We start from the raw sequence: 12274 nt of genomic DNA, 5'->3' as shown, positions 1-12274 counted from the left end.
AAACTCCTCTGCTTGTGTTTTGCATTTGGAAGAGATTTCTTTTCAGGTGGGGAGGGGGAGTAGAAATCCTTAGCATCAGAGTGTAATAATATTAATAATAATAATAATAATAATATTAATAATAATATTAATAATAATATTAATAATAATATTAATAATAATAATAATAATAATAATAATAATAATAATAATAATAATAATAATAATAATAATAATAATATAGGAAATACTCTAAATGCTCCGATGGTCATTTTGAAAAATCCTTTCCTAGTTAGCCCCTAGAAGGCAAGAGGAACATATGTGCCAAATTTTAAGTTTGTAGGCTTTACGGTTCTGGAGATTTTATGATGATACCTAGTAATTGTGGCTGCATTTCGTATTTAAATTGCAAATTTTTCTGCCCTGTCCTTTGTCCGTTTTCAGGTTTTTTTTTAATATTCCCACCACATGCGATAAAACATTCCTTCTTTTTCATGACATTTCAGGCATTGTGCGACTGCAGGGTTTGTGTCTCTTTTGATACTACTGATGGGGTTGTGCAACATCCATGAAACACTTTGTAACCGGTTTCCTTTGTGATACAGTAGCCCTCCACTTCCAACCATTTGGATTTAGGACCTTGCCGAAAAAGGGGACTGATGGTTCTGATGGTTGGTGGCCCCCGTTATGATCATGTGGCTGCACTTCGGGTGCTCAGCAACAGGACATCACACGGCTGCGTTTTACGATGGTTTTGCCAAAAACCGGTTCTTCTGTGTACAGCAAAACCACACCACAGCAAACAACGGGTTTGTTTAACCATAAACCTTTGCTTAACAGCTGGAGCGTTTCCACTTACGACACGGACACATTCGCTGAAAAAAAACACACAGTAAAATCGGTCTTGCAAACGTTATACAGTGAGTCCTCAACTTACAACTGTTCATTTAGTGACCATTCAAAGTTACAATGATTTAACAGGAGATGGCAAACATACTGCATGAAGAAAGATTATTGAAGCTTATAAGTACGATGTGCAGGTTAAGGTCAGAAGTTGGAAGGCTAGGATTAGGTATACCTAATTGTGTTATTATTGCTAGCATTTGTGTAAAAAAAAAAAATTGAACCAGTCAATACACTGTCTCCAAAATATATATGGACCAGAGGTGGGTATTCAGCCAGTTCTGTCTGGTTCTGCAGAACCGGTAGCGGAAATTTTGAGTAATTCAGAGAACTGGCAAATGGCACCTCTGACTGGCCCCACCAACCCCCATCTCTTCTCTGCCTCCCATCGAGTCCCAGCTGATGGGCTGGGTCTTCTTTGGTTGCCCTGCCCAGGAGAACAGAGCTGGAAAGCAGGTTAGTGGGGTGGGGAGGGAAGGGAAGGGGGATTTTGCAGTATCCTTCCCCTGCCACACTCACCAAGCCACACCCACAGAACCGGTAGTAAAAAAATTTGAATCCCACCACTGGTATGGATGTTAAAGGAAAATTACAAATAAAACATATATTTTTTTAAAAAAGTTACAATGGCACTGAAAAAAGGGACTTAGGACTGTTTTTCACAGTCACGACCTCTGCAGCATCTCCATGATCCTGTGATCAGAATCCAGATGCTTGGCAACTGATTCATACTTATGACCGTTCCTGTTTCCCAAGATCACATGATCCCCTTTTGCGACCTTCTGACAAGAAAAATCATCGGGGAAGCCAGATTCACTTAACACCTAAGTTACTAACTTAACAGCAGTGATTCACTGAGCAAATGTAGCGAGAAAAGTCATAAAATGGGACAACACTCACTTAACAAAGGTTCCACTGAGCAACATCAATTCTGGGCTCAATTGTGGTTGTAAGTTTATTTATTTATTCATTTATTTATTTGATTTGTCAATTGCTTACAAGATAATACCGTGTTTCTCATATAATAAGGCTGGGTCTTTTTTTTTTTTTTTGAGCCCTGAAAAAATGGCTAGGCCGTCTTTTCAGGGGTGACTTAATTCCCCCCCCCTTGCATCTTCGGGCGGGCGGTGACAGCTTGGATGTTGACCTCGGCGTTGGTGGGGCACTTCGTATCGGGGTCAACGCAGGCAGCACCATATCCGGGTGTGCAACAAAAGTACTTCCTAACGGCAAGCCCCCCCACCATTCCCCCCATTTTGCATGTTTTAATATAGGCCTTAATTTGGGGGGAGGGACTTAATTTCATTTCATGCCTATAAAACATGCTGGGACTTCCTATTGGGGGAGGCCATATTGTTGGAGAAACAGGGTAGGTATAAGTATAAAGATGGTTATATGAATATATATATGAATACATGAAATGGATATGAATAAGAAAAAAAGAAACAATTGGACAGGGACGGTAGGCACGTTGGTGCACTTATGCACGCCCCCTACAGACACCTCTTAGGAAAGGGGTGAGGTCAACAGTAGACAGTCTGAGGTTAAAGTTTTTGGGGTTTGGGGAAGAAACCACAGAGTCAAGTAGAGTATTCCAGACATTGACCACTCTGTTGCTAAAGTCGTATTTCCTGCAATCAAGTTTGGTGTGGTTTACCTTGAGTTTGTATCTATTCTGTGCTCTTGTGTTGTTATGGTTGAAGCTGAAGTATTCACTGACAGGTAGGACATTGCAATGTATGATTGAGGACTACCTGTAACTTATGACCATAATGGGCAGGCTCCATTACAGCCGTAACTGGAAGACTACCTGTAACCGGCTATAATTTTGGTAGATTTAATCCATCGTTCTTCCCACTGTATAGTTAATTCTTTCTTTGAAATTTTGCATCCATTGGTCTGGATGACACCGTTGGGATGTTTTTGACTCACCTGATGCGGGAACAATGAGGTCGTGGTCCTCAGAGTCCAAACACCCCCCCAAAGTTTGCAAAGGCTAAATCCGGGCTCTGGGAGATGCCTCGTAGTACGGTGGTGCGGCCTCATAGTACGGCCTTGTAGTACGGCGGTTCTTCCGTCAGAATCATCTTGGCCTCCACCCAACCAAATCCTTCCCCTGCAAACATCTCCTCAGCCCGGACGTCCAGCTGTCCTCTTGGGAACTTCCATGCTGTGCTCTTGGCTGAAGCACAAAACCCCTTTTTCCTGGATGAAACCGCTCCTTTCGATACCCAGTTTAGCCCATTGTCATCACACTTCCTGCTAGACTCCTCTCTGAGGACTAACCAGGACTTGGCCTTGTTTAGTTCTGAGCGGGAGCGACAAAAAAAAAAAAGCGGATTTGGGTGTGTTGTCCCTTGCGTGCTTTCTCGCTTGGGAATGTTTGTGTTGGTTTAAGTCACAGAGAAACCATTTCAAAGACTTCGAGGCCTGTGGACTTCAACTCCCAGAATTCCCCAGCCAGCCACAAATCTGAGATTTGAGAAACACCAGTTTAAGTTCGAACCATGCCAAGGAAGAGTGTGGGAATTGGGCTTCAAACACCAAAGGACCATCTGGAGAAGGAGCCACAGAACCAGATGATTAAATGATCCATGTGAAAAAAAATCTTCTTTGCCTTCTTTGATAAAAATGAGGAAACCTGGGAGTGGAAAAAGGCCTTATCTTACAACTTCAATTGAGACCGGAACTCCCGTTACTAAACAATGCAGTAATTAAGCAACTCATGCTCTGTTTTACAACATTTGGTCACGCCTCTTTAAACAAATCCAGCTTTCTCCATTGACCCAAAGGTGACAATTGGCAACTGGACATTCTTGGTTTTTTTTTTTCTTTGAAGACATTTCACTTTTCATCCAAGAAGCTTCTTTCAGCTCTGACTGCATGGTGGGAAATGGAAGGATTGATATTCCTTGCAGATAGCTGGTCATTTGCATCCTTTTTAAAGAGTCGTTGAGGCCACTTGGAGGTTCATCTGTGTTTTAATCATGTGACCAGGGGATGCTGCAGTGGTCATAAGTGTGAAAAACGGTCATAAGTCACTTTTTCAATGCCGTTGTAACCTTGAATGGTTACTCGATGAATGGCTGTAAGTTGAGGATTACCTGCATTCAACAACGGCTGAAATCAAGTGTGAACGAATACCACCTGGTTTTCTTACGTCCCAAAGATAGATTTTGACAGGCAGTTTGATCTCTGCTTGCCTTCCATTGAGCCCGGAGTTCCCCAGCTCCTGTCAACTTATCTGAGCATGCTCCAACCACAGCAGGTATTGTTAGGCTCCGCCCTTACCCTAAAGGCTCCACCCCTGTTATGACAGTCCCTGCTGTTTGCACCTCTTCAAACCTGTGTGGTAAAAGAAAATTGACATTTGATCATTCCAGCTCTTCCCAACCCCACATATTTAGATTCCAATCAAATTTCCAGCCATGGCTGAAATGCTGGCTGGAGACGCTTATTTTTCCTTGCTCAAAAATGTAGGTAGGTAGGTAGGAAGGAAGGAAGGAAGGAAGGAAGGAAGGAAAGAAGGAAGGAAGGAAGGAAGATCTTTGAAATAAAGGATTAGAGCAGGGGTCTCCAACCTTGGCCACTTTAAGCCTGGCAGACTTCAACTCCCAGAATCCCCCAGCCAGCTTGGGAGTTGAAGTCCGCCAGGCTTAAAGCGGCCAAAGTTGGAGAGCCCTGACTTAGACAGCCATGTTTTCCCAGATCCTGATGAACTGCAACTCCCAGCATTCCCACTCTTCTACAATGCTTTTTGGGGCTGCTGGGGATGGTAGTCCAATAAGCTCTAGAGCCACAAAAATTGCCCAGCTGGGAAAATGGCCCAGGTATATGCTTTGGCGTGGCTTTATACTTGGGTACCTCCTAAACATCCCTTTTAAAAACGCTTCCCTTGTTCGGGCAAGAGCAACAGGCCATAAAACAAGCGCAATTGTCATTATTTCCAGGATAGGAGAAAGGAAAGCAGGAAGCAACGGGGAGCGAAGCGGGAGGAAGGAAGGTTTCCCGCGGCTTGGGCCCAAGCGGCTCGGCGCAATTCCCCGCGGGAAAGAGAACCCGAGCCGCGCCTCGCCGGTCCGAGGTCTGGCGGAGAGCCAAGCGACGGCGCCCGCGGCGGCCTCGGAAGCTGCGCGGAGCAGACGCGCCGCTTGGGAGCCGGGCTGTCGCTGCGTCCGGGCGGAGCCGCCAGCCGCCCTCTGGCGTGGCCCGCGCCCCTGCCCCGCCGGCCACGAGGAGCCCCTCATCCCCGGCTTGGCAACCAAAAGAGCCTCGGCTTCGCGCACCGGCCTCTCTGTCTCTCCCTCAGCCGCGGCTCCCCTCGTCTCCTCAGGCGCCATGAGGGGGCTAACCTTGACTGAAGAGCCCCCAGAATGAGGGGCCTCGGGGGGGCTCCCCTGGCGTGGCGCAACTCGAAAGGCGACAAGCGGGAGGGGCAGAGAAAGGGGGCCTGCTTCTGCCAGCCCCTCACTCCCCGGGCGCGCGTGCGAGATCCCTTCCCGCTCACTCCCCGCCTGTGGAGGATCCCGCTCCCAGCGAGGCTCCCTCAAAATGAGCGGGAGACTCCGCCTCAGCCGGGCGACTGAGGGTTTTTTTCCCCCTTCTCGCCCCCTTCAGCAGCCACTTGTCGCGGCGGCGGTGGTCACGGGACTCCGTTCCCGGATCGCGCAGCCGTTCCCGCCGGCGACCCTCCCCGCCCCTTCCCCGCATCGCCGAGCGCGACAGGGCGGCAGCCGGAGCCCCGCCAGCCGAGGTGTCGCCGCGGAAGGCGCCGCTTCTCGGCGGACACGTGCGGCCATCGCCGCTGCCTCACCGTTTCCGAAGCCGTGAGCCCGGCGCGCCGGGAGGGAGCCGCTCTTGCCCGCCAGCTCCAGGCCCGCGCCGGGCGCCAGAGGGCCGAGGCGGCCTCCGGCGGCGAGGCCGGACTCGGGAGGCGGGCCGGGTGGCGCGGGGAGGCTCCGGCGCGGCGCGGAGGGCGGCCGGGGGCGGAGCGCAGCCGGGCAGCCAGGAGGCGTGGGGACCGGCTCGGCCGCCGCAGCTCAGCTCAGCCAGTAGCGGCGGAGCAGCCCAGCGGCAGCCCCAGCAGCGGCCCAGACCCGGCTCGGCTCGGCTCGGCCCGCCCGCGCAGCTAAGCCGGCCCGGGACGATGGCGTTCCGGCGGCAGGAGCAGGCGCTGTCAGAGGAGCAGGGCGCCCTGGAGGCGGAGGAGCCGGCCGAGGAGGAGGAGGAGGAGGAGGGCGGCGGCGGCGGCGGCGGCGGCCGGGCAGCGTCGGGGGCCCGCGAGAGGCGGCCGGGGCCGGCGGCGGTGTCCGACTTCACGCCCCCGACGGCGGCTTCGGCTGGGTGGTGGTGCTGGCGGCCACCTGGTGCCACGGCTCCATCTTCGGCATCCACAACAACTTCGGGATTCTCTACGTCCTGCTGCTGCGTGAGGTCGGCGACGCCGAGCAGGACCAAACGCTGGAGTTCCGCACAGGTGAGGCGCTTTCCGCCGCCCCGTCGGGCTGGGACCCTCCGGCCTCTCCTTGCCCGCCCGGCCGGGCATCCCCTCTCTCCTTGGAAACCCCCGGACACCGCAGCCCGGGGGAGCCTGCTGCCTCGAAGCCGCGCTTCGCCCGTCCCTTCGCGGCCCCGGGACAGCAAGCGCCCCGCGAGGAGGAGGCCCGGGGCGGCTCTGCCGGCCGTGCGCCCCCTCGGGCCGAGCAGCCCCTTCCCGGCGCCTTCAGACGGGCAGCGCCGAGGCGCGGCGTGGCTGGTTTCCTGCCCGGTTGGCGCCTCGCGGATCGCGCTCCATCCCGGCCGGGTGGAAAGGCGGCCCCGCCGGACTTCAACGCGAGCAGCGTCTCCTGGTCCTGAAAGGACTTCGCGTCTCTCTCCCGGGCCAGGCGAGACAAGGCGACGGTGGGGCGAATTCTGCAAGGCGGCCTCCAGGAAAAGCCGCCTTGCTCCGTCCCAACTGCGCCGGTGCCCAACCCGACCCAACGCGGTTGCTTTGAGCCTGCCGAGGTTCATCCTTTCTTTCCACACATTGCGTGGGCTACAGCCTCAGTCCAGAGGGTGGGGGAGATCCCGTGGGATTGACCAGGAGGGACTGTCAAGAAACAATAATCCCCCCCCACAACGAGTCTCCGTCTCCAATCTGGTCCCTGCTAAATTCCTTCCACCGCAACCCCCATCATCCTGTGAGCTGGTCTTGACTTGGTGCCGGTAGGTGGTCCTGGCTGCCTCCAAATTCCCTCTTGGCTTCCCACAGTGCCCCAAACTATGCTGAATAGTTTTGGTCAAGCATTTTGAAACAGACTGGTCGGGGATATATATATATATATCCGGCTTGTTGGCTGAAGCCCACTGTAGTGTGGATGGAGAACCTGTCTTAAAAAATAGGTAACATTAAAAAAAAAAACCCCAACAACTCCTTTAATTGTTCTCTAGATTGTAGAAAATGGTCCACTGGAAACCAGCTTCTAATCCAAGCAGTGAATTATGAGAAGTCCTTGGTGCTCTCAAGCTTGGTTGTTTTCTTGCAAATGTTTCATTACCCAAACTAGATAACATCGGTGCTAGTTGACTAACACTGATGCTGTTACTTAGTTTGAGTAATCTGGGAAAAAACAATCAAGTTTAGAGAGCACCAAGGACTCCTCATTTCAAACGTGAGCTATAAATATTATCCTTTATTGGTGAATTATGAATTAGAAGCCAACCATGTTGGGCCTTGAGATTTAAATTTATTTATTTATTTATTTATTTATTTATTTGATTTATTTGATTTATTTTGCCACCTATTCGCCCATGGCGACTCAAATTGCTCTGGTTTCTTGTGATTTTAGTCCATGGACCAAATCGGGAATCTGTTGGTTAGCTGATATGTCAGAAATAGCATCAGCAACAGAGTATTTGCCTTTGTGACACAACTTCTTGTGAAAACATCAAAATAATTTGCTTGTTTGAGCAAAGCCAGTTCAGACTAACAGGTGAAAGCAAATTCTGCATCTGGGCCTTGATATTGTCTTAAAATGCCTCTAAAAATAGGCATTCTGCATTCCTGGTATGCAACAACAATGAAATCATATGCAACCTTGATTTGAAAGAAAATGCTATTGAGAGACATGCCATACGTACGTTGTTATAGAATGGCCGGAATCAGCGTACAATTTGAGCTACGGGGGCAGGGAGGGGGATAAGGCTTGTAGCTACTATTGTTATACTAAACCCATCCACCCAAAAGCATAGCATTGATACAACATTTCTAGTAAATATAACAAAACTACAACAAGTGTGGCGGTTCCAAGATATATATATTTTTAATTGAGTTCTGAGGATACTGCAGTAAATAGTTGTGTTTTACCTTCAAGGTTGCATCCTGGTATGTTTTGCCTTGTAGTGCGGTGGAACAGATTGTCTGAAACTTCGAGTTTTTGAGCCATTTGGAGCTAATGGGAATTGTAGTCTAGCTGTGTGGAGTCAAAGCTGGGAGCTGGAGAAGCCAAAGTATTTTAGTTTCTGCTCCTCTTTTAAAGGGAAGTTACACGCATGCAAGTAAAGACTTTGGACGGCACCACTATTTTGAAAGCTATCCAAATAGGACCGGCGGAGATAGATTTGGAGTGACTTGCTGTTGGATCTCTTCCTATAAAATCGCTGGAAGACAATTTCATTGTCTTGTTGTAGGACCACCAGACACTTCTTGCTTAGGCCATAAATTAGGCAGGCAGCTTTATTGTTTATATGAAAGACGTTTCATTTCACGGTATTTTCTTCCCCGAACAGGGGAATGCCTCCTGCACATATTGATTGAGTGTCCTATAAACATTTGAAGTCAAGGGAATTCCCTCTGCCAGACTTTAAATTTTCAAGTAAAACCCCTAAATATTTTCTTCTGCTTGGAAGCTATTTCTTCCTTTCCAATAGACACACCTGTGATTTAATACAGGTCATCTTTGACTTACAGCTGTTCATTTAGTGACCATTCAAAGTTACAACATTGCGATCTTTCTTGCCGCAATTGTCAAGTGAATCACAGCAACTGTTAGTAACAAGGAGGTTGAGTGAACCTGGCTTCCCCTTTAACTTTGCTTGTCAGAAAGTTACAAAAGTTGATCCCATGAGCCCCCCAGGAGACTGCAACCATCATAAATATGAGTCAGTTGCCAAGGGTCTGGATTTTAATCATGTGACCAAGGGATGCTGCAACCTTCGTAGCTCTGAAAGACGATCATAGGTCACTTTTTTTGGAGCCATTGTAACTTTGAAAGGTCACTAAACCAACTGTTGTAAGTCAAGGATTACCTGTACTGATGTTTCTAGTATTGTGGGAGCCAGTGACTGACCGCTTGTGGTTGGTTGCAGATTGCCCCGTTCCTACGTCTGGTGGGGTCTCTGTTCTTTCCTGGACAAAATTGCCCTAAATCCTGCAGACTGAGAGCAGGACAATTACAGCAATAGGATTTGGTTCTTCCCCGTCTTCTTCCCTCCACCTTGTCTCTATAATGGGCGATGGGAGACTTTGGGGGTCAAGTACAAGGCAAGAGATGACCTTCTTGGGTGTTGAAGCCCTTTCACGCATTCCTTGGTGCCCTTCCTTTGTCTCCAGTGGGCCCCTTAGTCCAATCAAAACCCAGGTTCTGTTTCCAGGCTGCCTTATTCTTGTTTCCCCAACAATAAATGCGTTGCATTTGTTTGCCACCTTGGGGGCCGGCTGGAGGAGGAGGAGGCTGCCTGCGAAGGAAGCAGTGGAAACCCTTGCGCTCATATTGACAGGTTTCTTCTCCCTTTGGCTTTAGAGGTAGGGCTGGAAGCTAAAACATACGAAGAACAGTTGCAGGAACTGGGCATGTCTAGTCTTGTAGAAAGAAGGAATAGGGGTGACATGATAGCAGTCTTGCAATATCTCAGGGACTCTTCCACAAAGAAGAGGGAATCAAGCTGTTCTTCAAAGCACCTGAAGGCAAGGCAAGAAGCATCAGATGGAAAGGAGAGAAGCAACCTAGAACTAAGGAGAAATTTCCTGTCAGTCAGGACAATTAACAAGTGGAACAGCTTCCCTCCGGAAGTCGTGGGTGCTCCATCCCTGGAGGCTTTAAAGAAGAGATTGGACAACCATTTGTCTGGAATGGTGTAAGGTCTCCTGCATGAGCAGTGGGTTGGACTAGAAGACCTCTGAGGTCCCTTCCAATTCTATTATTCTGTTACAATTGGGACTGGAATTTCCCCTGCTAAGCAGTACATTTATTAAATGACTTGTGCCCAATTTTATGCCCCTTTTTGTTGCAGTTCTTAAGCCGGTTGTTTAGTGAATCTGGCTTTCTCCATTGACTTTGCTTGTTGGAAGCTGACTGGGAAAGGCTGCAGGTGGCTGTGACCCTGGGATGATGCAGCCATCATGCTGGTAGCCGAGTGCCCAAAATTGATCACATGACTGTGAGACCCTGTGATGGTCTTAAGTGGAAGGGCCAGTCCTAAATCACCTTTTTTCAGGGCTTTCATAATTTTGGATGGTTCTTAAAGTGAAGGGATGTAAATTGAGCTCTGTCTGAATACGCTTGAAAATGCTTTTCTTTTTTTTTTTCATTTGCCGCAAGAATGGTACTTCTGTTACCTGGTCAATAATGCAACCCACCAGAGCTGTGGTGGCACATTGGTTAAAATACAGTATTGAAGACTAACTCTGCCCACTGCCAGGAGTTTGATCCTGAGTGGATCAAGGTTGACTCAATCTTCAGTCCTTCCGAGGTCAGTAAAATGAGGACCTGGATTGTTGGGAGCGATAGGCTGACTCTGTAAACTGCTTGTAGAAGGGTGTAAAGCACTGTGAAGCGCTATATAAGTCTAAGTGCTATTCCCCCTTCCTTCCTTCCTTCCTTCCTTCCTTCCTTCCTTCCTTCCTTCCTTCCTTCCTTCCTTCCTTCCTTCCTTCCTCCCTCCCTCCCTCCCTCCCTCCCTCCCTCCCTCCCTTCCCCCACTGCCAGCAGTTCAATCCTGACTGGCTGAAGGTGGACTCAGCCTTTCATCCTTCCAAGGTCGATAAAATGAGGACCCAGATTGTTGGGGGCAAAAGGCTGAAAAGTGTAAACTGCTTAGAGAGGGGCTGTGAAGCACTGTGAAGCGCTATATAAGTCTAAGGGCTTTTGCTCCTGCTATTACGTTTGGGCCCCCAAACCCCTCTCCTCTACACCACGTGGTTTGGATCAAAAATATAGACTCTATTTTATATTGGGGGTGTTATAGAGCAAAATAGGTAGCATAAATCTTCCAGATATTTAAAACATGTAATTTTATCATTTTTAATGACCGGTTCAGTGAACCAGCAAATCCCATCCCTGGATGGCCCCGCTCTGCCCTTCCCAGGAGTCTCCATCTGGCCCGTTTTGGATGCCAGGTAAGTGCAGGGCCCCCACGGAGGTTCGGGGAGGCCATTTTCGCCCTCCTGGAGCCTGGAGGAAAGCTTCCGGAGCACGGGGAGTGCCAAAAACAGGCTTCCTGGAAGTTTGGGAAGAGCAGCCACGGTGCAGGAGGTCAACTAGGCCACGCCCACCATGGCCACGCCCACCGAGCAACCAGGCAGAGAACCAGTTGGTAAAATTTTTGAAGCCGAATCCTGGTTGCCTCCAAATACTATTTGTCAATCACGGACTTTTCACCCCTGTTGTTCTAGTGGTAAAGCTTGCATTTCTCCAATAAGTTCCATCTTTGCTTACTCTCTCTTATTTTTCCTAAAAAAACTAAAATATTTCCAAATATCAGCCCTTCAGGGAAGACAGGTAAGAAACAGATGAGATCCCAGTAAAGCTGTGTATTGTTGTGGAGTAACGCCTTTTAAATTTCTCTCTGCCTCATCTTATGCCAATGAAATCAAAGATCCTTGTTTTGAGTTTCTTTTTCATATTTCCTTCAGTCTGTGACTGCATAAAACCTTCTCCTATTTTTTCTTTCTCCAAGCTCAGCCCTAATTTCCTTTACAATACATTACCGCATCTTTGGTCATTTCCATAGGTGAGATTATGTTTAAGAGGCCATGATTTCTGTTAAATCCCATTTAAACTGACCTGCTAAATCACATTTTCAATTAAAAAATAATCACCAACCACCAGAATATTATTTTTTAGAATTTCTTTTTTTGGATTGAAGGGGAAATACGTAGATTTTGATAGGAGTTCTTCTCACAATGGATTCTTTGCAAAGATTTTTCGGGATACCAGTTTGTACACACAGCTAGGAGAGCCATTGTTGACTTTAGATATGTTGAGGGCAGAATTGTCAGCTGCCTGAGTGTATTGTGATGTTGTTTGTTTGTTTTAACCCTTTAGTCAATGTCTGATTCTTGGTGCATTTATTAGCCAAGTGCTTGTCCAGACTACCCTGTCAAGCACAGCTCCTTTGTTGGTTGTTCATC

General features: G+C 48.5%; 1 protein-coding gene and 1 long non-coding RNA gene across 2 annotated transcripts in view; one reads left to right on the top strand and one right to left on the bottom strand.

Annotated features, from left to right (window-relative positions):
• Positions 1 to 2825: 2825 nt before the first annotated feature.
• On the bottom strand, positions 2826 to 5850 carry LOC148129737 (uncharacterized). Its single transcript, XR_015750704.1, has 2 exons — positions 5696 to 5850; positions 2826 to 4227 (listed from the first exon to the last, which is right to left on the bottom strand). It is a non-coding gene; the product is annotated as an uncharacterized LOC148129737 (long non-coding RNA).
• Positions 5851 to 6028: 178 nt separating this feature from the next.
• SLC16A2 (solute carrier family 16 member 2) overlaps positions 6029 to 12274 on the top strand; it is an 83334-nt gene continuing 77088 nt past the window's right edge. Inside the window, 2 exon segments of the mRNA XM_026685462.2 lie at positions 6029 to 6206; positions 6209 to 6358. Coding sequence (XP_026541247.2) covers positions 6029 to 6206; positions 6209 to 6358 — 328 coding nt within the window.

The sequence above is a fragment of the Notechis scutatus genome, chromosome 10 (assembly GCF_049901735.1).
Source record: "Notechis scutatus isolate UNSWTSFEM ecotype Mainland chromosome 10, rNotScu1.2, whole genome shotgun sequence".
In the NCBI taxonomy this organism is placed as follows: Eukaryota; Metazoa; Chordata; class Lepidosauria; order Squamata; family Elapidae; genus Notechis; species Notechis scutatus.
Note: the sequence above shows the minus strand (reverse complement) of the source record. Positions and strands in the feature narration are given on the sequence as shown.